General features: G+C 51.1%; 9 protein-coding genes across 9 annotated transcripts; 4 read left to right on the top strand and 5 right to left on the bottom strand.

Moving 5' to 3' along the window:
- Window positions 1-6: 6 nt before the first annotated feature.
- On the top strand, window positions 7-453 carry BDV14DRAFT_195747 (uncharacterized protein; the record flags this gene model as incomplete). Its single annotated transcript, XM_073772283.1, has 1 exon — window positions 7-453. A coding segment is annotated over one exon (447 nt), but the record flags the coding sequence as incomplete, so codon positions are not given.
- A 503-nt stretch (window positions 454-956) lies between these two features.
- Window positions 957-1,806, top strand: BDV14DRAFT_164608 (uncharacterized protein). The gene is made up of 2 exons (XM_073767210.1): window positions 957-1,034; window positions 1,086-1,806. The coding sequence occupies exon 2, from the start codon at window positions 1,488-1,490 to the stop codon at window positions 1,707-1,709; it is 222 nt and encodes a 73-aa protein (XP_073632441.1). The 5' UTR covers window positions 957-1,034; window positions 1,086-1,487; the 3' UTR covers window positions 1,710-1,806.
- A 1,144-nt stretch (window positions 1,807-2,950) lies between these two features.
- On the bottom strand, window positions 2,951-4,943 carry BDV14DRAFT_164609 (PWI domain-containing protein). Its single transcript, XM_073767211.1, has 5 exons — window positions 4,787-4,943; window positions 4,634-4,724; window positions 4,405-4,569; window positions 3,306-4,349; window positions 2,951-3,196 (listed from the first exon to the last, which is right to left on the bottom strand). The coding sequence occupies exons 1-5, from the start codon at window positions 4,888-4,890 to the stop codon at window positions 3,062-3,064; spliced, it is 1,539 nt and encodes a 512-aa protein (XP_073632442.1). The 5' UTR covers window positions 4,891-4,943; the 3' UTR covers window positions 2,951-3,061.
- Window positions 4,944-5,184: 241 nt separating this feature from the next.
- On the bottom strand, window positions 5,185-6,157 carry BDV14DRAFT_164612 (uncharacterized protein). The gene is made up of 2 exons (XM_073767212.1): window positions 5,800-6,157; window positions 5,185-5,723 (listed from the first exon to the last, which is right to left on the bottom strand). The coding sequence occupies exons 1-2, from the start codon at window positions 5,845-5,847 to the stop codon at window positions 5,475-5,477; spliced, it is 297 nt and encodes a 98-aa protein (XP_073632443.1). The 5' UTR covers window positions 5,848-6,157; the 3' UTR covers window positions 5,185-5,474.
- Window positions 6,158-6,199: 42 nt separating this feature from the next.
- On the top strand, window positions 6,200-7,183 carry BDV14DRAFT_164613 (fumarylacetoacetate hydrolase family protein). Its single transcript, XM_073767213.1, has 3 exons — window positions 6,200-6,334; window positions 6,398-6,609; window positions 6,684-7,183. The coding sequence occupies exons 1-3, from the start codon at window positions 6,276-6,278 to the stop codon at window positions 7,109-7,111; spliced, it is 699 nt and encodes a 232-aa protein (XP_073632444.1). The 5' UTR covers window positions 6,200-6,275; the 3' UTR covers window positions 7,112-7,183.
- A 10-nt stretch (window positions 7,184-7,193) lies between these two features.
- BDV14DRAFT_84159 (uncharacterized protein) lies at window positions 7,194-9,246 on the bottom strand. The gene is made up of 2 exons (XM_073777653.1): window positions 8,105-9,246; window positions 7,194-8,014 (listed from the first exon to the last, which is right to left on the bottom strand). Exons 1-2 carry the CDS (start codon window positions 9,072-9,074, stop codon window positions 7,302-7,304), a joined length of 1,683 nt encoding a protein of 560 aa, XP_073632445.1. The 5' UTR covers window positions 9,075-9,246; the 3' UTR covers window positions 7,194-7,301.
- A 555-nt stretch (window positions 9,247-9,801) lies between these two features.
- tif1 (putative eukaryotic translation initiation factor 4) lies at window positions 9,802-11,446 on the bottom strand. The gene is made up of 4 exons (XM_073777654.1): window positions 11,205-11,446; window positions 11,107-11,138; window positions 10,655-10,897; window positions 9,802-10,604 (listed from the first exon to the last, which is right to left on the bottom strand). The coding sequence occupies exons 1-4, from the start codon at window positions 11,230-11,232 to the stop codon at window positions 9,951-9,953; spliced, it is 957 nt and encodes a 318-aa protein (XP_073632446.1). The 5' UTR covers window positions 11,233-11,446; the 3' UTR covers window positions 9,802-9,950.
- A 371-nt stretch (window positions 11,447-11,817) lies between these two features.
- On the top strand, window positions 11,818-13,733 carry BDV14DRAFT_84210 (putative F-box and JmjC domain protein). Its single transcript, XM_073777655.1, has 2 exons — window positions 11,818-12,434; window positions 12,499-13,733. The coding sequence occupies exons 1-2, from the start codon at window positions 12,142-12,144 to the stop codon at window positions 13,688-13,690; spliced, it is 1,485 nt and encodes a 494-aa protein (XP_073632447.1). The 5' UTR covers window positions 11,818-12,141; the 3' UTR covers window positions 13,691-13,733.
- On the bottom strand, window positions 13,734-14,818 carry BDV14DRAFT_84224 (low-affinity Cu transporter). The gene is made up of 4 exons (XM_073777656.1): window positions 14,563-14,818; window positions 14,277-14,475; window positions 13,941-14,139; window positions 13,734-13,894 (listed from the first exon to the last, which is right to left on the bottom strand). Exons 1-4 carry the CDS (start codon window positions 14,653-14,655, stop codon window positions 13,777-13,779), a joined length of 609 nt encoding a protein of 202 aa, XP_073632448.1. The 5' UTR covers window positions 14,656-14,818; the 3' UTR covers window positions 13,734-13,776.
- Between the last annotated feature and the right edge of the window lie 134 nt (window positions 14,819-14,952).

The following is a 14,952-nucleotide window of genomic DNA, read 5'->3' on the forward strand; positions in this document are numbered from 1 at the left end:
GTTCAGCCCACTGAGACTCCTTCCGCTCCTGCCACCACCCCCGTCGCTCCTGGACCTTCTGAGACTCCCGTCGCTCCCGGCGAGACCTCTACTCCCTGCGACACCCTGACCAGCGAGATTGTCAGCTCTTCCACCATCTCGGTCCCTGGAGAGACTGGCCCCGCTCCTACTGAGACCCCCGCTGTCCCTACCGATGTCCAGCCCACCGAGACTGCCCCTCAGCCTGAGTCTACTCCCTGCGAGACCCTCACCAGCGAGATCGTTGGCTCCTCGACCATCTCCGTCCCGGGCGAGACCGCCCCTGTCCCTACCGACGTTCAGCCCACCACCACCCCGGCTGCTCCCGGTACCACCGAGGCTCCCGCCCCCTCTGGCAGCTGCGCTAGCTGCGGCCTGATCACCGTCACTGTCACCAAGACCGTGGGTGTTGAGGCTTGCCCTACCGACTACTAGAGGACTCGGCCTAGACCGGACCCAATTTACGAGACGATCGCAATGGCAAAACCAACCACCTGCTGTACATGCCTAATTCTAAAATTTTTAATATTCTTGGCAACCGTTGAGCAAGTTCGCTGCGTCGATCCTTCGGCGCACGTTCGTCCATGGACATGGCAGCAGAAGGAGATGAATCAGAAGCTTGTTGTTGCGGAAATTCCACCATCTGTACTAACTACATTTTTTTTTTTTGAAACGTGATTTGATTTGCTTATATCTTTGGCATTTTTTCTTGATATCCCCCTTAATGGAGTACATTCCTTAATGTGATGTTTGTTCAGCAGGTGACTTGACTTGGCTTGACTTGTGAAGTCTGCATATTCATGTACATGTATAGCGCACGGATTGAAGATAGTTCTTTTCCCAGTTCAAAATAGAAGCGGAGTTCTTTCCCAAACGAATTTTCCAGCCATCATTATTTATTTTCATTCCGTCCTGATCTACATTACTTGTTTCAGTTGGTCCAATTTCTAGCGTTTCCTCCAGAATCTAGCTCCAGACTGGAGTCGTTGTCAATCGCGTGGAATGGGGGTCCAATAGTAAGTCTTGCCCACTCCACATAGTTCTTGGCTTCCCCTGACTAGGTCCAGAGCTCAAGCACCAAGAGTTAACGGTGTGCCTCTGCCTGCGCAGCGAAGGTTGGCTAAGCTTGTGATTGAGTTGTGCAGCATGCATATTACAGGGATTACGATCGGCCTCTAGACTAATTGCGCAGCCTAAATTTCGTCTGGGGGCGGGGTGTGAGGCGGGAAAGGCCAAATATTGACCGCTGAATTTATTGACCGTTGGATTGGAATTTCGATGTGCACGTCACTGCCATATGATCGACCCTGTTCCTTGGTTTCCCGACCCCGAAGCCCGAAGCCCGCTTACATACGTGAATACCTGCAGTCAGTGCATTGACAAGTCCACAGGTCTCACATTACGACGACTTCCTGGGGCCATGCAGAATGGTGCATGAAGTTGGAAGTGGACTTGGAATCGGACATTAAATGTTCTCAAAGTTGGCAGTTGGTAGTTGGAGACGCCTCGTGGCGTTGCGGAGCACGCGCATCGCTTGCACTGCCATTGCACTTGCAATTGCATTATTCGCCTGCAATCTGACTTGTCGAAATTATGGACCTGACATGTCAACTGTCGAATTCAACCGTGTGGGGAGCGAGTTGTGGAGGGGATTGACCTCATACCACCCACCACCCACCCGACATTATTAGCATAAGCGTAGGTCTACCATGGCTCACCCTCTCCTACCATATTTGGGTTAACTTTGACCTTAGTCGTGCTGTTTGTTGATACTGGTACGAATACGGCGCGAGTCAGTTTAGTCGCGTGGGCGTGTACCTGACTAGCCTTACCTGGTCGAGTCCCATTGTCGCGCGATATCTCCAGTTCGGGACTCGGTTGGGAAGAGTTTCCAGGCACCGAATACCGAGATCGCTTACGAGTCACGACTTGAATAACTTTGTGCAGCGTACTTATGTCCTCATGACATAGCGAGTAACGACTCATGCTATGCTTGGCTCTGACCTTAGAGGACCTGCAGAATTAAAGGAGTCCTAACTACTGACTCCGGAGTCCGGACGGCACCAGAAGGAATGCCGCTGTGACCCGGAGAGAGGTATGGGTGCAATGTATTTCGTACCCCGTATGTCGTTTGCTACTCTACGACTATACGACTATACAAGCTAGCAGTCTAGCATTTCACTAGTCGACACTTTAGTATACAAAGTACTACTACTATACACGCCCAGATCAGCCCAGACCAGGCTTCAATATTAATATGCGATGTGGATGTGGACTTTCGCTTCTACCTATTCCTTGACAGAACCGCATGACTGCATCCGTGCCTCTACATACAAGCCAACAAAGTCAAAGTCATAAAAAGTCAGAACAAGCCACCAGTTCGTCTCACCTAAAGCCACCAATCTCCTAAGCACAAGCGCAAGCACAAACCTAACTTTAAACCCTTGACTCGCATCTCTGCACTCTAAATTGCAGTAATAAATGAATTTAATCTAACCACATTACGGGCCACGGCTATTTTTACCTCACCGATATTGCACGAACACTATCGATTTACAGATTGCCTGCGCTTAAGTTGCCCCTGAATTTAATTTAATTGCACATGCAGAGTTATGGAGCTGGAGACGGACCCTGAGGTTTGGTAGCTCGTGGTGTAGAGTTTGTCTAGTCTTCAGTGACCCTGCGACCCAGATCAGGGGGTAGGGGTGCGATTGTCGATGGATTTTGGGTTTCAACGGTCGGGGTTAGGGTAGACCTACTGCGGGCTGATTGACAGAGTCTAAATTCTAATATTTTTGGTAGACTTCATCTTCATTTATGGAGCTCAATTGTAATGCCTTGCTTTGTCTTGCTCCAATATCTCGTGCCAGTGCCTGTGCCGGGCTGTCTAGAATCTGGATAATAATCTCTATGCCAAATACAACAATGGGAAGGATAGAGTGACAATACTTGATGGTGCCTAATTTTATATTCATTCTACCTTTAGAGATAGGTCTTGCATCTATGTGGTATATGGTTTGCAGCTGCATTGAACCGCTTGTCCTCAGCCCGCAGGCTTCGAGCTGCTACCTACCTTACTGTCCGAGCTTGCTCGGCGCATGGCGACGAGTCTCTCGCGTAGGATCTTCTCTCGTAGTTCCGTGCTGGAGATACGAGGCTGGGGTTTTGACTTGGTACGCTATAACGAACGTTAGTCAAGTTCAGAAGAATGAGAAACCCTAAGACCATGTGGCTGGGATCGGAGTGCATGATGGATACCTTGCTATATAGTAAAATCATTCACCCACCTCGTTAACTGGACTCTTGTCCTTTGTAGTCTCAGGAGCAGGTGACTTGCGGGGTGCATCCTCCTGATCACTCATTCTCCGTCGCTTATCAGTATGCGTGGATACAGAAGACGTGTTGCGCCTTCGTCGCGCGGCAGGGGCATATCTTTCGATAGAACGACGGCGCTTCCTGTCCCCTGTGCGGCTGCGGCTTTGACTACGAGAGTCATGGCGTCTTGGGCTGACGCTCCTGCTCAATAAACGGCCTCTGCTTCGGCTGCGGCTCTCGCTCCTGGCTGGGGGCGAGCGCCGGCGCCTGCGGTCCCCGCCGCGGTCTCTGCTGCGGCTCAAACGGCGATCGTCACGGGTTCTGTGGCCCTTTGCAATATTAGCCGTTGATTCTCTCTTGTCATCTCGTGAATAAGGCGATGATCTCCGCCGGCCCTGCTTTTTGTCGGGCGTTCGCGACCTTGATCGCGACCTTGAACCCGACGACCGGCTTCTTCTGTATCGGTTCCTTGGCGGCGGCGAGCGGGATGCACTGGAAGAAACGGATCTTTGTCTTCGGTCTCTTCTGGGAGTACGTGAGCGTGAGGAATCACTGCGGGATATGGATCTTGCTCGATCACCGTAATCAGGACTGCGTCTCCTCTGCCTCCGGCGATCTCCTCGGTCTGGTGACGCGGAACCGCTAGCTGAGCGGCGTCTTCTGTTGTTGCGGTCGTTTCGTTGTCTGCGCGGTGGTGGGGAACGAGATGACGATGCGGATCGCGAACGTGAGCGTGAGCGACTGGGAGACCTAGAGGGTCGACGGCCTCGACGAGGACCACCGGAAGGGACATACGAATCGAACTCTCGCCTTGCAGGCTGGTCCCAACGCTCCCGACTGCGTCGCCTTGGGGGTGACCGACGTCGCTCAAAGTCCCGGCCACCAAAGCCACCTCTTCTTCCTCCCCGGCCTCTGTCTGAGCGTTCTCTCCGTCTGATTTGTTCCAGCTCTCGCTCGCGTGTTTGTTCCTGCTCTTTCTTCTTGCGAGCCTCTTCCGCGGCCTTTTCTGCTTCGATCTACCGACACTGTCAGCGAACAGAGATTCGGATACGGTGACCGAATTCCACCAACCTTTTCTTGTATAAGCTCCAACTTCTTCGCCTCAAGAAGCTCCTTCGCAACGCCCTGGGGATTCTGCTGCGCGCTCAAACACAGCGACCACAGCTCCTTGCAAAACTTGGCAGTATCCTTGTCCAGAAATCCCGTAAGCTGAATTTGTAACGACTTGATATCGGGCTAGATGAGGTACGAATAAGCATTAGCGGTGGTGACACCTGTTTCGGGAGTAGATGAGACATACAAATCGAGACCCCTCCAATAGATTGAAGCACAGCTCAATAACGACGTCATCTTCATTCCCGAGAATCTCAGAGATCTTTCCCGCGATCCATCTATTCCAGAATGATAAACGATTAGCGACTGGGTCTTCCGTGTGAAGGCCGCGGAGACTCACTTTTTCATGACTTCAATGTTGACTTTCGTCATGTCCACCTTCTGGCTGAATTCTGGTGGGAATTTTGTCTGCCGGAGCAGCTTCGCGTCCACGCGGGTCGCCATTTTGATGTATATTATGTGACGAATTCGTTCAGGTTCTTGAGGTAGAAGATAATGCGCGCAATGTGAAGCTGCAGTGACGAGCTGCGGAAGTGGTCGTTGCGGCTCCCTGGATCCGGAGTATGGTCGGGCCGGAGAGCCTCGCTATTTCCCAATCGGGACGGTATACTACTGACTTTAGCTTGCGAGGCTTTGCCTACTGGTTTCTTTTATAGGCCTAAAGCTCCTTGAAGCCATCTGTGAGAAAGACAGCTGATACACATCATTTTTTGTATTCAAAGTAAAAGAAGGGGTTTTGTTTCATTCTTTGGCTCTCGCGTTGATCGCATCGTGCCGACGTTTGTTTGTTAGGCCTTTTACATGACTCCGGAAGGAGAGACGATGTTTGTCTGGGCTCCTGATGCTTGATGAAGAATATGAAATATTCTTGTGCTTTTCTCTAGCTCTAACTCAATTCAAGCTCTTCGTCTTTTCGTAGACCTTTCAGGTCCCTCAACCAGTCGTCAAAGATTCACCATAACTATCATCATTATTATACAAACATTAACAACAGCATCGTGACCTCAAGACACACCCCAGAGCGTAATTTAGCGTCTTGAAACTACCTCCAGTTCTCTCAAGACCCGATTAACATCCTCCCTCCCTCGCCTTAACTGCTCATCAACCCTCCCATCCCTGTGGATAGCCTTCATCTCATAATGCAGCTCGACGAGCTCAGACGCAAGTTTCAGATGTTCATTCACCGTCTCTGCAGGTAATGCTTTCAATTCTGACTCTGTACTGGGCGGTGTTAGTCTTTCGTTGACGGTGACGAGGTTCAGAGCGTCGTTGTAGTCCTGGTGACGTCAGTTTTGATATTGCCAAGCGGGGGTTGATACCGGTGTTGCTTGGGTTAAAGTAGAGATGACATACACAAGCACGCAGAGAAGTCAGATCGGAGAGAATCTCTGCTACTTTCATGGTGACTCAACTCCGGAGCTTGTGCGGCTGGCTTGTCTCCAAATAATGGAGGTATACAGTAGATCCCCACAAATAGTCGGATCTTTATCCGGTGGTGTTGCACAGCGCGCTGGTGTAGTTATTTCGAAGCGACCTGGATGCTTTTGAGAGAAGCGCGAGTAGTCGCTGACCAACTGTCGCGCGAATATAGTTATGGTAATACTAGAGAATAAGATGGCCTCGACGATAAGACAAGCTTGTATCGAGGGCAAGATAGTTGGAGGAGAGACAGTACTACAACTCCGAGGATCGGATCATCCGAGACGGAGCTCCCCACAATCCTCGGCCGGACTCCCGCCGCAATGCGACGGGAAACGGGAAACGTTTATATGCGCTGAGCTCCCTCTCCAACTCCTGTTGACACATTACCCTTAAAACAACCCCTCAAAATGGCAGCCTCAATCCGCGCAAACTGCCGCAAAGTCATCTGCATCGGGCGGAACTACGCGTGCGTACAAATTCCTCTATTTACACATAGGTAGTCAATTGCTAATGTCGCAATCGCAATTAGCGAGCACATCACAGAGCTGAACAACACGAAGCCCAAGCAGCCCTTCTTCTTCCTGAAGCCTACATCTTCGATCCTCCTGCCGAACGAAGGCCCCGTTCTCCGCCCGCGCGGCACAAACTTGCACTATGAGGTTGAACTGGCGCTTGTGATGGGCCAGCGGGTTCGCGATTTGGACCCGAACGACACCAAGGGAGCACTTGATGCGATTCACAGTGCGTGCAGTCAATTCCACACTCACTATACAAGCTTCTGTAGCAGCGCTAACCACTCCTTCGTTGATGTCCAGGCTACCTTCTCGCAATCGACATGACAGCCCGCAACGTGCAAGACGAAGCGAAGAAGAAGGGTCTCCCCTGGACAATCGCCAAAGGCTTCGACACATTCCTCCCCGTCTCGCAGGAGATCCTCAAATCCCAGATCCCAGATCCACACAATGCCTTCCTCCGACTGAGCGTGAACTCGCAGGAGAAACAGGCCGATTCGTCGAGCCTCATGCTTTACCGCATCCCAAGACTCCTAGCTGAGATCTCGCGGACTATGACGCTTGAGAAGGGTGATTTGGTGCTTACAGGGACGCCGAAGGGTGTGGGGGAGGTTAAGAGCGGGGATGTTATGAAGGCTTCTATTGAGGTTGATGGGAAGGAGATTGAGGAGGGGAGGATCGAGGTTGAGGTTAAGGATCGGGAGGGAAGATATGTGTATGGGGAGACTTAAAGCTTTTATTCAATTTTGGAGGTGAGGTATATACTTGGGAATGAAGACAGTGCATTGTATTGACAAATAGAGATCCATATTTTACTTTTGTCGCCAGTCTTACTTCTGCGAGACTCGCTCTGCTGGGCTCATTATGTACGGCGGCAACCGCAGCGCCGCAACTGACTTTAGATACAAGGTCAAGGTCACCTCAAGTGACGAATAGCTCATCGTCATCATCTTCATCCACAATAGGGATGGACCTTCTCCCCTTCTTCTCCCTCCGCCTAACCAGAGACTCGCTGGCCGCTTCCCTCTTTGGGGCATCAACCACAACCTTCGGCTTCTTATCTCTATCCCCTTCATCATTTTCCCTCTTATCCCATTCAATATCATGCACCAGGCGAGAAAGCCTATCCCAAACGAGGCCCACCCTCCCCGTAAACTCCATGACCCTCCGTTTGTCGCTCTCATCCTCTATCGCTTCCTGGAACGCCATAACGAACATCTCCGCTGGTATGGTGGGATTCTGCATCCGAAATCCGTCCACGAGTTTGAGAAAACTACCCAAAGTGCGGCCGTTCTGGCGAACTTGCTCGAGAATCCGGTTCTTGTCTTTGCTTTTCTTGTCATCGATAGTGCTGGCTCTGGTGCTCATGCCTTCGCAAAGTTGACTCCGCCTGGCTGTTCCTCGCCGTAGTGATTCAGCGGGACTGCGGATGTCGAGGTCGGTTTGGGAGCCGTAGGTTGTGTCTGAGAGAGTACGGCTCGGGAATGAGATACCGCGATGTCTTGAGTGCCGGGATGAAGGGGTGGGTATTGAGTCTGAGATGATGGTGTCCTGGTCTGCGTCGAGGGATAACTCCGACTGGCCTCGTTTTTGTGAAATGCTTCTGGTCTTGTTTGCCGTGCGTGCGCTAGAATCTGTGACGCAGGGTATTAGTAGTGGCACATTGGAGATCTAAAGATGGGGAAAAGGGAATGGAGAAGACGACGAGTGTAGCCAAAACATACCCTGCCTACCCTTATCCTCGCCGGCTGTTGTCGTCGACAACGATCTCGAAGAGATACTCTCGCGCTCCTTCTGCTTCAAGGCCTTCACAAGCTCAGAGACCCGAACCTCTAGCTCCGCGTTCTCAGCGCTCAAGTTAACAGATGCTTGGACATGGTCGTCAAAGCTCTTCTTCAGCTCCGCGTTCTCGGCTTGAAGCTTCTTGAACCTTTCAGAGAGCTTGTTGAAATCTCCTCGCAACGTATTATTCTCCTTCTCAAGCTCCTCGGATCCCTGCAGCACCTTCTTGACATCCTTCTTCAGCACCAAATTCTCACTCTGAAGCCCATCAACCCTCTTCAACAACCCATCCACATTCCCCCTAAGCCCGCGATTTTCCCTCTCTAACCCGCCAAACTTACCACGCACCCCCTCAACATCTCCTTTCAACCTTCCGTTCTCCTTCTCCACCTTCACAACCCGTTCAAGCACCTCCTCAAACCTTCCTGGATCCCCACCACCCTCCACCGACTGCGCCAGCCGAACACCCTCAAGCAGCTCCTGAACTCGAGCGTCGTACTCCTGCTTATCCAGCTCGCGCTGCTGCTCAAGAACCTGCATCCCATCGGCTATTTGCCCGACGTTGCTGTCAAGGTTGGCGATTGTGTTGGTGGCTCTGGTGAAGAGGGCGTTCAGCCGGTCCATTCTTGTGCCTAGGGCGACATGCTCTTGGCGGAGCTGGTAGGCCCAGAGGAGAGATGAAGGTGAGTTTGAGGCTTGAGACTGCGACTGAGACTGCGACTGGGATTGAGCTGGGTTCTGGGATGGTGCAGAGATTAGTGCTGAGATTGGAAGATGAGATGGCGCTGACGCTGGAGCCGGTGCTGAGGATGAAGATGAAGATGGAGCTGGGGCTGATGCCGAAGCCGAAGCCGAAGATGAAGTTGAGGGATTTGAGGAAGAGGGATCCCGAGGAGTTGTTCTTGTTGCCATATTTGCAGTGTTAGGGTTATTTTATGGTGAGATGAAGTAGTGGATGGCATCTGTTTATTTGATGTATCAGCGGGAATTGGGGAGATGGGAAGAGATATTTGGGAGAGAGGGGTGGCGATGCAGAATGGTTGTCTGCTTCTGTTTGTTTTGACGCAGACCGAGACATGGATGAGTGAATGGTCAGTGAATGATTTGGCGGTTGTTGATGGATGTGTTGCCGGGCCAAGCATGATTGATGGTTTGGTGCACAAGATGCGCGGGAAGCTACAGTCCGCTTGACTAGTCGCCAGCGGCCTACAGTATACATCCTTGTGACCAGTACCTAGTCCAGGTCAAGTACGAATTTAACCAAACGGAATGGCATTTACCTCTTTGTCTATTGTGCTCCATACTTTAGGCAACCTCCCCAGATCCATGAACATGTATGTATCGTAGGTATTCATCCTCCCAAGTGCTCGGAGGACAAACGCCGCCTCGAGCGATTCAACAATTTTAGTCTGCTCAAATTTCGTCGAGCAGAACAGGAAAACGGGACAAAGGAAAAAGAGGTCGAAAGAAATCCCAGAAGAGACAATCATGAATTACAGCATAAAAAATTCGCACAAACATGGTCGCATCTCCGTAAGCATAGACAAACAAAGGAAAGCATGAAACAGTAGCTCAAGAAAAAGCTTTTCGGCCTCCCTTGAGTACTACTGCTAACACATAAAATGCTTGAGACACAGAAAGCCACTTTTTTTTTTCTGAAGAATTCCTCCTTTTACCAAGAGAAAGCTGCAACGATCAAAAACCGGTCTTTTATCCACCGCAGCTCGTCCTTGGAGCGGCAATCGTAACCCGCATCGAAGACATTAGGTGGCTCGGGAATCAGGGAGTTTAGATGAGGTCAGCAACGTTCATGGGCATCTCCTCGATCTGGGTGCTGTAGAACTGCTCAATCTCACGCATCATACGGACATCGTCAGCGGTGACGAAGTTGATGGCAACACCCTTACGACCGAAACGACCACCACGACCGATACGGTGAATGTAGTTCTCACGGTTGGCGGGGAGATCGTAGTTGATGACCAGGGAGACCTGCTGGACATCGATACCACGGGCCAGAAGGTCAGTGGCGATGAGGACACGGGAAGATCCAGAGCGGAACTCCTTCATGATAACATCACGCTGGCCCTGCTCCATGTCACCGTGCATGGCGGAGACAGTGAAGTCACGGGCAGTGAGCTTGTCGGTGAGCCAGTCGACCTTGCGGCGAGTGTTACAGAAGATGACGGCCTGGGTGATGGTGACGGTCTCGTAGAGATCGGAGAGGGTATCGAGCTTCCACTCCTCCTTCTCAACAGCAATGTAGAACTGCTTGATACCTTCGAGGGTAAGTTCCTGCTTCTTGACGAGGATACGGACGGGGTCACGCATGAACTTGGTGGTGACCTCGAGGACGTCCTGGGGCATGGTAGCAGAGAGAAGGACGACCTGGGTGGACTGGGGAAGGAGCTGGAAGATGTCGTAGATTTGCTCGGTGAAACCACGCTGCAGACGTTAATATAGAACAGTATTAGCAGGAGCAGGTTTGTACATACAGACAACATCTCATCGGCCTCATCGAGGATGAACATCTTCATCTGGTCGGTCTTGAGGACACGGCGCTGGATCATGTCCTGGATACGACCGGGAGTACCGACAACGATCTGGGGACCCTCACGGAGAGCGTTCATGTCATCACGGACAGCGGTACCACCAATACAGGCGTGGCACTGGATGTTCATGAAGTCACCAATGGCAATGACGACCTTCTGGATCTGCTGGGCCAGCTCACGGGTGGGAGCGACAATCAGAGCCTGGCAAGCCTTGACGTTGGGGTCGAGCTTCTGCAGAGCAGAGATGGAGAAAGTAGCGGTCTTTCCAGTACCGGACTGGGCCTGGGCGATGACATCGTTGCCTGAAGCAGTTTATTAACGTCTTTGTCGATCAGAACTCGTGGAGAGAGAAACTTACCCTTGACGATGGGCAGGATGGCACGCTGCTGAATGGCGGAGGGACGCTCGAAACCGTAGGCGTAGACACCTGTAAAGCGGGAACCCGTCAGAAAACTCCCCCACATCTGTATACTGAGAGAGGGCGTTTACATACCGCGAAGCAGCTCAGGCTTCAGGTCCATAGAGTCGAAAGAGTCGGTGATCTCATCGTAGTTGGACTCAATCTGGTCTGGAAGAAGTTGTTAGCGAAACCTATTCTTTCACCGGTTTTTCGCCGTTGGTGGTGCAAGAATTTTTCTTTTTTTCCCGCGCTGCCTTGCTGGCATGCGAAGAAAAAAAACAAAAAAAAACCCTTGCCACAAAACGCAGGAGACAATATAGAGAATAGAAGCGAACATACTGTCCTGGAGATCCTCGAGACCCTTGTCAGCCATGTTTGCGGTTTGGTATGGGGGTGATCACAGCAGCGGACTGTGATCGAGAGACGGTGGGGGTTTTGGGAGTTGAAGGGTTTGTTCCTTAGCGACGAGCGGTCCCGGTGGGGTGGATGCTGTCGCAGTAATCTCAGTCAAGAAGACTCTTCGCAGGAGTGTTGATGACTAGAACTGAGGTCTCCGTAGTAGAGACTGACAGGAACTAGTAGTAATGATAGAAGTTGTAAGTTGAGACTGGGAAGTGGGAGAAGAAGAGAAAAAAGATGGAAGAAGTGGTGGATCTTTTGGTCGGTGGTGGGAAAACGAACTTTTTTCTTTTCGCAAATCTTACTGGCTGTGACGCCCGCGCCCGGTCTTTCTATGGCAAAATTACCCTTGCCGCCTGAACTTTGGTATGAGCTTTTTGCCCAACCTTTCGCCACCGCCTGCTTCATTAGACTCAGCCCACCATAATTTTGCCTGTCCGTTGTAGATGTCTTGCTGCTGCTGTCTCGAATCATCAGTGACTCTTTAAGAGTGACTCATATATGGATGATTATTCACGATTCTGATCTTCTTTAGCCGTTACTCACTGTTCATTTGTCCGGAAGCGCAACCTTATCGCAAGGAACTATATACTGGACAATCTTGGGCCAAACCGACCCAACAGGAAGCGACATGCCAGACATCACCACGCTGGGCAGCCACCTTAATGACAACGCATTCGACGAGTCACCCGCGCGTGATGCAATTCCAGGTCACCCGCTAGGTGTCAAACCGAGCGGCAATGCACTTCTTGCCTCTGAGAATTTACGAAATGCTATTGGCACATTCAATTTAGTCCCCGATGAGCTGATCTTGATTTTATTGGAGTTCCTGGACTCCCGGAGTTTATTACAGTTGGGGCAGACATGTAAGGCGTTTCATGCTTTTACAAGAGCGGAAGATCTATGGAAGACCCTCTTCATCAGGTAAGATAGATCGAGTAGCCTCGAGTAGTGTGGAATTGAGAACAGGAATGCTAAGGTTTCCTAGTGCGTCTCCTACGACGTTCGCTTGGAGGGGAACGTGGCGGGCAACGTACTTGAACCTTCCGCCGTCCAAAGTCGCCTACCTGGATTGCTCGAACCTGTTCTCAGACGCCCTCCATCGACCGTTCTACTGCGCGCACATTTCCTTAGTCCCGTACGCCTCGAACATTCCCGCCAGAAATCAAATCACCCGTTTACCAAACCTCACATATGAAGAATTCCAAGAGAAGTGGTCAGATACGCCGTTCATCTTGACGGAACCGGTGAAGGAATGGCCGGTATACCATCAGTGGTCTGTGGAAACGCTATTACCCAAGCATGGAGAGACACCCTTTCGAGCAGAGGCGGTCGACTGGCCCTTTAGGACATACGTGGACTACATGAAGAACAACTCCGATGAAAGCCCTCTATATCTCTTCGACAAAGAATTCGTCTCCAAAATGGGACTTAAGACCGGACCGTTGAACCAAGAGCCTGGAACAGCATACTGGCCGCCAGCATGCTTTGGCGAGGACTTCTTTTCCGTCCTCGGGAACGACCGTCCCGACAGACAGTGGTTGATTATTGGGCCCGAGCGCTCCGGAAGTACATTCCACAAGGACCCTAACGCGACCAGTGCGTGGAACGCGGTTGTCCGCGGCTCCAAATACTGGATTATGTTCCCCTCTTCGTCTAAGCTTCCGCCTCCACCTGGAGTCTACGTCTCGGAGGACCAAAGTGAAGTTACATCTCCTTTAAGTATCGCGGAGTGGTTGTTGGGCTTCCATGCCGAAGCCCGCCGTACACTAGGCTGCATTGAGGGCATCTGTCACGAAGGAGAGATCCTCCATGTGCCCTCTGGCTGGTGGCATCTTGTTGTCAATCTCGAGCCTGCTATTGCGCTTACACAAAACTTCATTCCTCAAGCTCACTTGACTGCGGCGCTGGATTTCCTATCTAATAAGGCTGATCAAGTTTCTGGTTTCCGGAAGGACGTCAACAACCCATATGACCGATTTGTGGCTAAGATGCAAGAGTTGCACCCAGAGTCTCTGCAGCATGCTCTAGATGAGCTTGAGCAAAAGTCCGAGGGCAAGAAGCGCAAATGGGACGAAATTGTTCACGGGAAGACCGAAAATGATGGCGCTAACGCCGAGTCTGAGGCCGGTGGATTCAGCTTTGGATTCGGCGATGATAGCGATGCGGAAGTCCCATGAGCTGGTCTCACCATATACGCAACTCGGTCAATCTATACTTTCGGCTCTCTAATACAGCCGCAACAGCAATGCAGTATATACCCAGTTTAATGGCAAGCAACCGACTTCGTCGCAGACATGTTCTCACCAAACGCCAAATACCCAACAAACGCACCAATAGCAACAGCCAGCATGACGAACCCATTATAAGTCATGAATAGAAGCCTAAACGCGTTAGCTTGGCAGACGAGAGATAGAAAGTTGGACGTACATGATGAAAAAGCTATAGAAGACCTGCACGGCATAGAGCGCAGCCATGGTGATCTTCCCGCTCCGCTCAACAGCCCTTCTGTTATCACTACCTACAAGTAGCCGTGAGCTCCCGTTGTGGACATATGCGTGGGTTTGATTCTCAGGTTCAGGCTCGGACTCAGGCGCAGTGGCCCCGGCTTCGTCGGCGATCTCATTGCCTTAAGTCCGAGCGTCAATGGCAGCTCCACCACAGAACCGGAGGGTATAGGGCTGAGATGGGTATACCACTTTCGAACATATAGAACAGATATATAGAATAGGTAAAGAGATCGAGATTAAGAAAAGAGAGACTCACCCCCAACAACAGCTGCAGAAAATGCACTCAGTCGTCGCGCATGCGCAATCTCATATTGCCTCGTCACTTGTCTTATGCCCTCGTACCCCGCCGCCAGAAGAACAATGACGACGAGGGAACCGAGGAGAGAAAGCGCTCCATCAACGCGCCATCCTGAGAAGACAATACAAAGGTTCTTTGTCGACCATGTGAATAGCATCTGGCGTGATATTATCAGTAAATAAGCTCCTACATGAGAGAAAAGGCATGTTGGATATATAGAGAATTAGGACTAATTGATCCTTACATTCATACTGCACTGCGCATCGCCCATATCCATGTCACCGTGGCCACCATGGTGGCCGTGGTCCATATCCATGTCCACGTGATGCATCTCCATGTTGGTACCTAGGTAGCTAGCGGAGCTTGTCGGCGAAGATATGACAGAACGGGTGGGTAAATAGGGGAGCCAAGCCTTAGCTGAGAGACAATATATAGCGTATAGAGGCCTATCTTCAGGAGCCAAGGAAGAGTGACCTCGATCAACAAGGGCCAGAAAGAGTGAGGTTGAGACAAGGGAGAATGAGGAGTCGGAACTGGTGATGAGATGATTGCAAGCAAACAAGACAAACAGTGACAGATAAGATCGGCCGGCCGATCACTGCACCAACTCCCGACTCCGATTCTGGATTTCCTT

This window comes from Aspergillus stella-maris, assembly GCF_047715825.1.
Source record: "Aspergillus stella-maris strain CBS 113639 unplaced genomic scaffold BDV14scaffold_4, whole genome shotgun sequence".
Classification (NCBI taxonomy): domain Eukaryota; kingdom Fungi; phylum Ascomycota; class Eurotiomycetes; order Eurotiales; family Aspergillaceae; genus Aspergillus; species Aspergillus stella-maris.

Excerpts from the sequence above, each read along its gene's own strand:
- tif1 (XM_073777654.1), bottom strand. The coding sequence starts at position 11,232 with ATGGACCTGAAGCCTGAGCTGCTTCGCG. Across the intron at positions 11,139-11,204 it reads GAAGCCTGAGCTGCTTCGCG|GTGTCTACGCCTACGGTTTC; the intron begins GTATGTAAACGC and ends CCCGCTTTACAG. Across the intron at positions 10,898-11,106 it reads ACGGTTTCGAGCGTCCCTCC|CCCACCCGTGAGCTGGCCCA; the intron begins GCCATTCAGCAG and ends CTGATTGTCGCT.
- BDV14DRAFT_84210 (XM_073777655.1), top strand. The coding sequence starts at position 12,142 with ATGCCAGACATCACCACGCTGGGCAGCCACCTTAATGACAACGCATTC. Across the intron at positions 12,435-12,498 it reads TGGAAGACCCTCTTCATCAG|TGCGTCTCCTACGACGTTCG; the intron begins GTAAGATAGATC and ends AAGGTTTCCTAG.
- BDV14DRAFT_84159 (XM_073777653.1), bottom strand. The coding sequence starts at position 9,074 with ATGGCAACAAGAACAACTCCTCGGGATCCCTCTTCCTCAAATCCCTCA. Across the intron at positions 8,015-8,104 it reads CGAGGATAAGGGTAGGCAGG|ATTCTAGCGCACGCACGGCA; the intron begins GTATGTTTTGGC and ends CCTGCGTCACAG.
- BDV14DRAFT_164608 (XM_073767210.1), top strand. The coding sequence starts at position 1,488 with ATGTTCTCAAAGTTGGCAGTTGGTAGTTGGAGACGCCTCGTGGCGTTG.
- BDV14DRAFT_84224 (XM_073777656.1), bottom strand. The coding sequence starts at position 14,655 with ATGGAGATGCATCACGTGGACATGGATATGGACCACGGCCACCATGGT. Across the intron at positions 14,476-14,562 it reads ATGCGCAGTGCAGTATGAAT|ATGCTATTCACATGGTCGAC; the intron begins GTAAGGATCAAT and ends ATATCACGCCAG. Across the intron at positions 13,895-13,940 it reads TTCTATAGCTTTTTCATCAT|GCTTCTATTCATGACTTATA; the intron begins GTACGTCCAACT and ends TAACGCGTTTAG.
- BDV14DRAFT_164609 (XM_073767211.1), bottom strand. The coding sequence starts at position 4,890 with ATGGCGACCCGCGTGGACGCGAAGCTGCTCCGGCAGACAAAATTCCCA. Across the intron at positions 4,725-4,786 it reads AACATTGAAGTCATGAAAAA|ATGGATCGCGGGAAAGATCT; the intron begins GTGAGTCTCCGC and ends ATTCTGGAATAG. Across the intron at positions 4,570-4,633 it reads TATTGGAGGGGTCTCGATTT|CCCGATATCAAGTCGTTACA; the intron begins GTATGTCTCATC and ends TACCTCATCTAG.
- BDV14DRAFT_164612 (XM_073767212.1), bottom strand. The coding sequence starts at position 5,847 with ATGAAAGTAGCAGAGATTCTCTCCGATCTGACTTCTCTGCGTGCTTGT. Across the intron at positions 5,724-5,799 it reads TGACTTCTCTGCGTGCTTGT|GACTACAACGACGCTCTGAA; the intron begins GTATGTCATCTC and ends TGACGTCACCAG.
- BDV14DRAFT_164613 (XM_073767213.1), top strand. The coding sequence starts at position 6,276 with ATGGCAGCCTCAATCCGCGCAAACTGCCGCAAAGTCATCTGCATCGGG. Across the intron at positions 6,335-6,397 it reads TGCATCGGGCGGAACTACGC|CGAGCACATCACAGAGCTGA; the intron begins GTGCGTACAAAT and ends AATCGCAATTAG. Across the intron at positions 6,610-6,683 it reads AGCACTTGATGCGATTCACA|GCTACCTTCTCGCAATCGAC; the intron begins GTGCGTGCAGTC and ends GTTGATGTCCAG.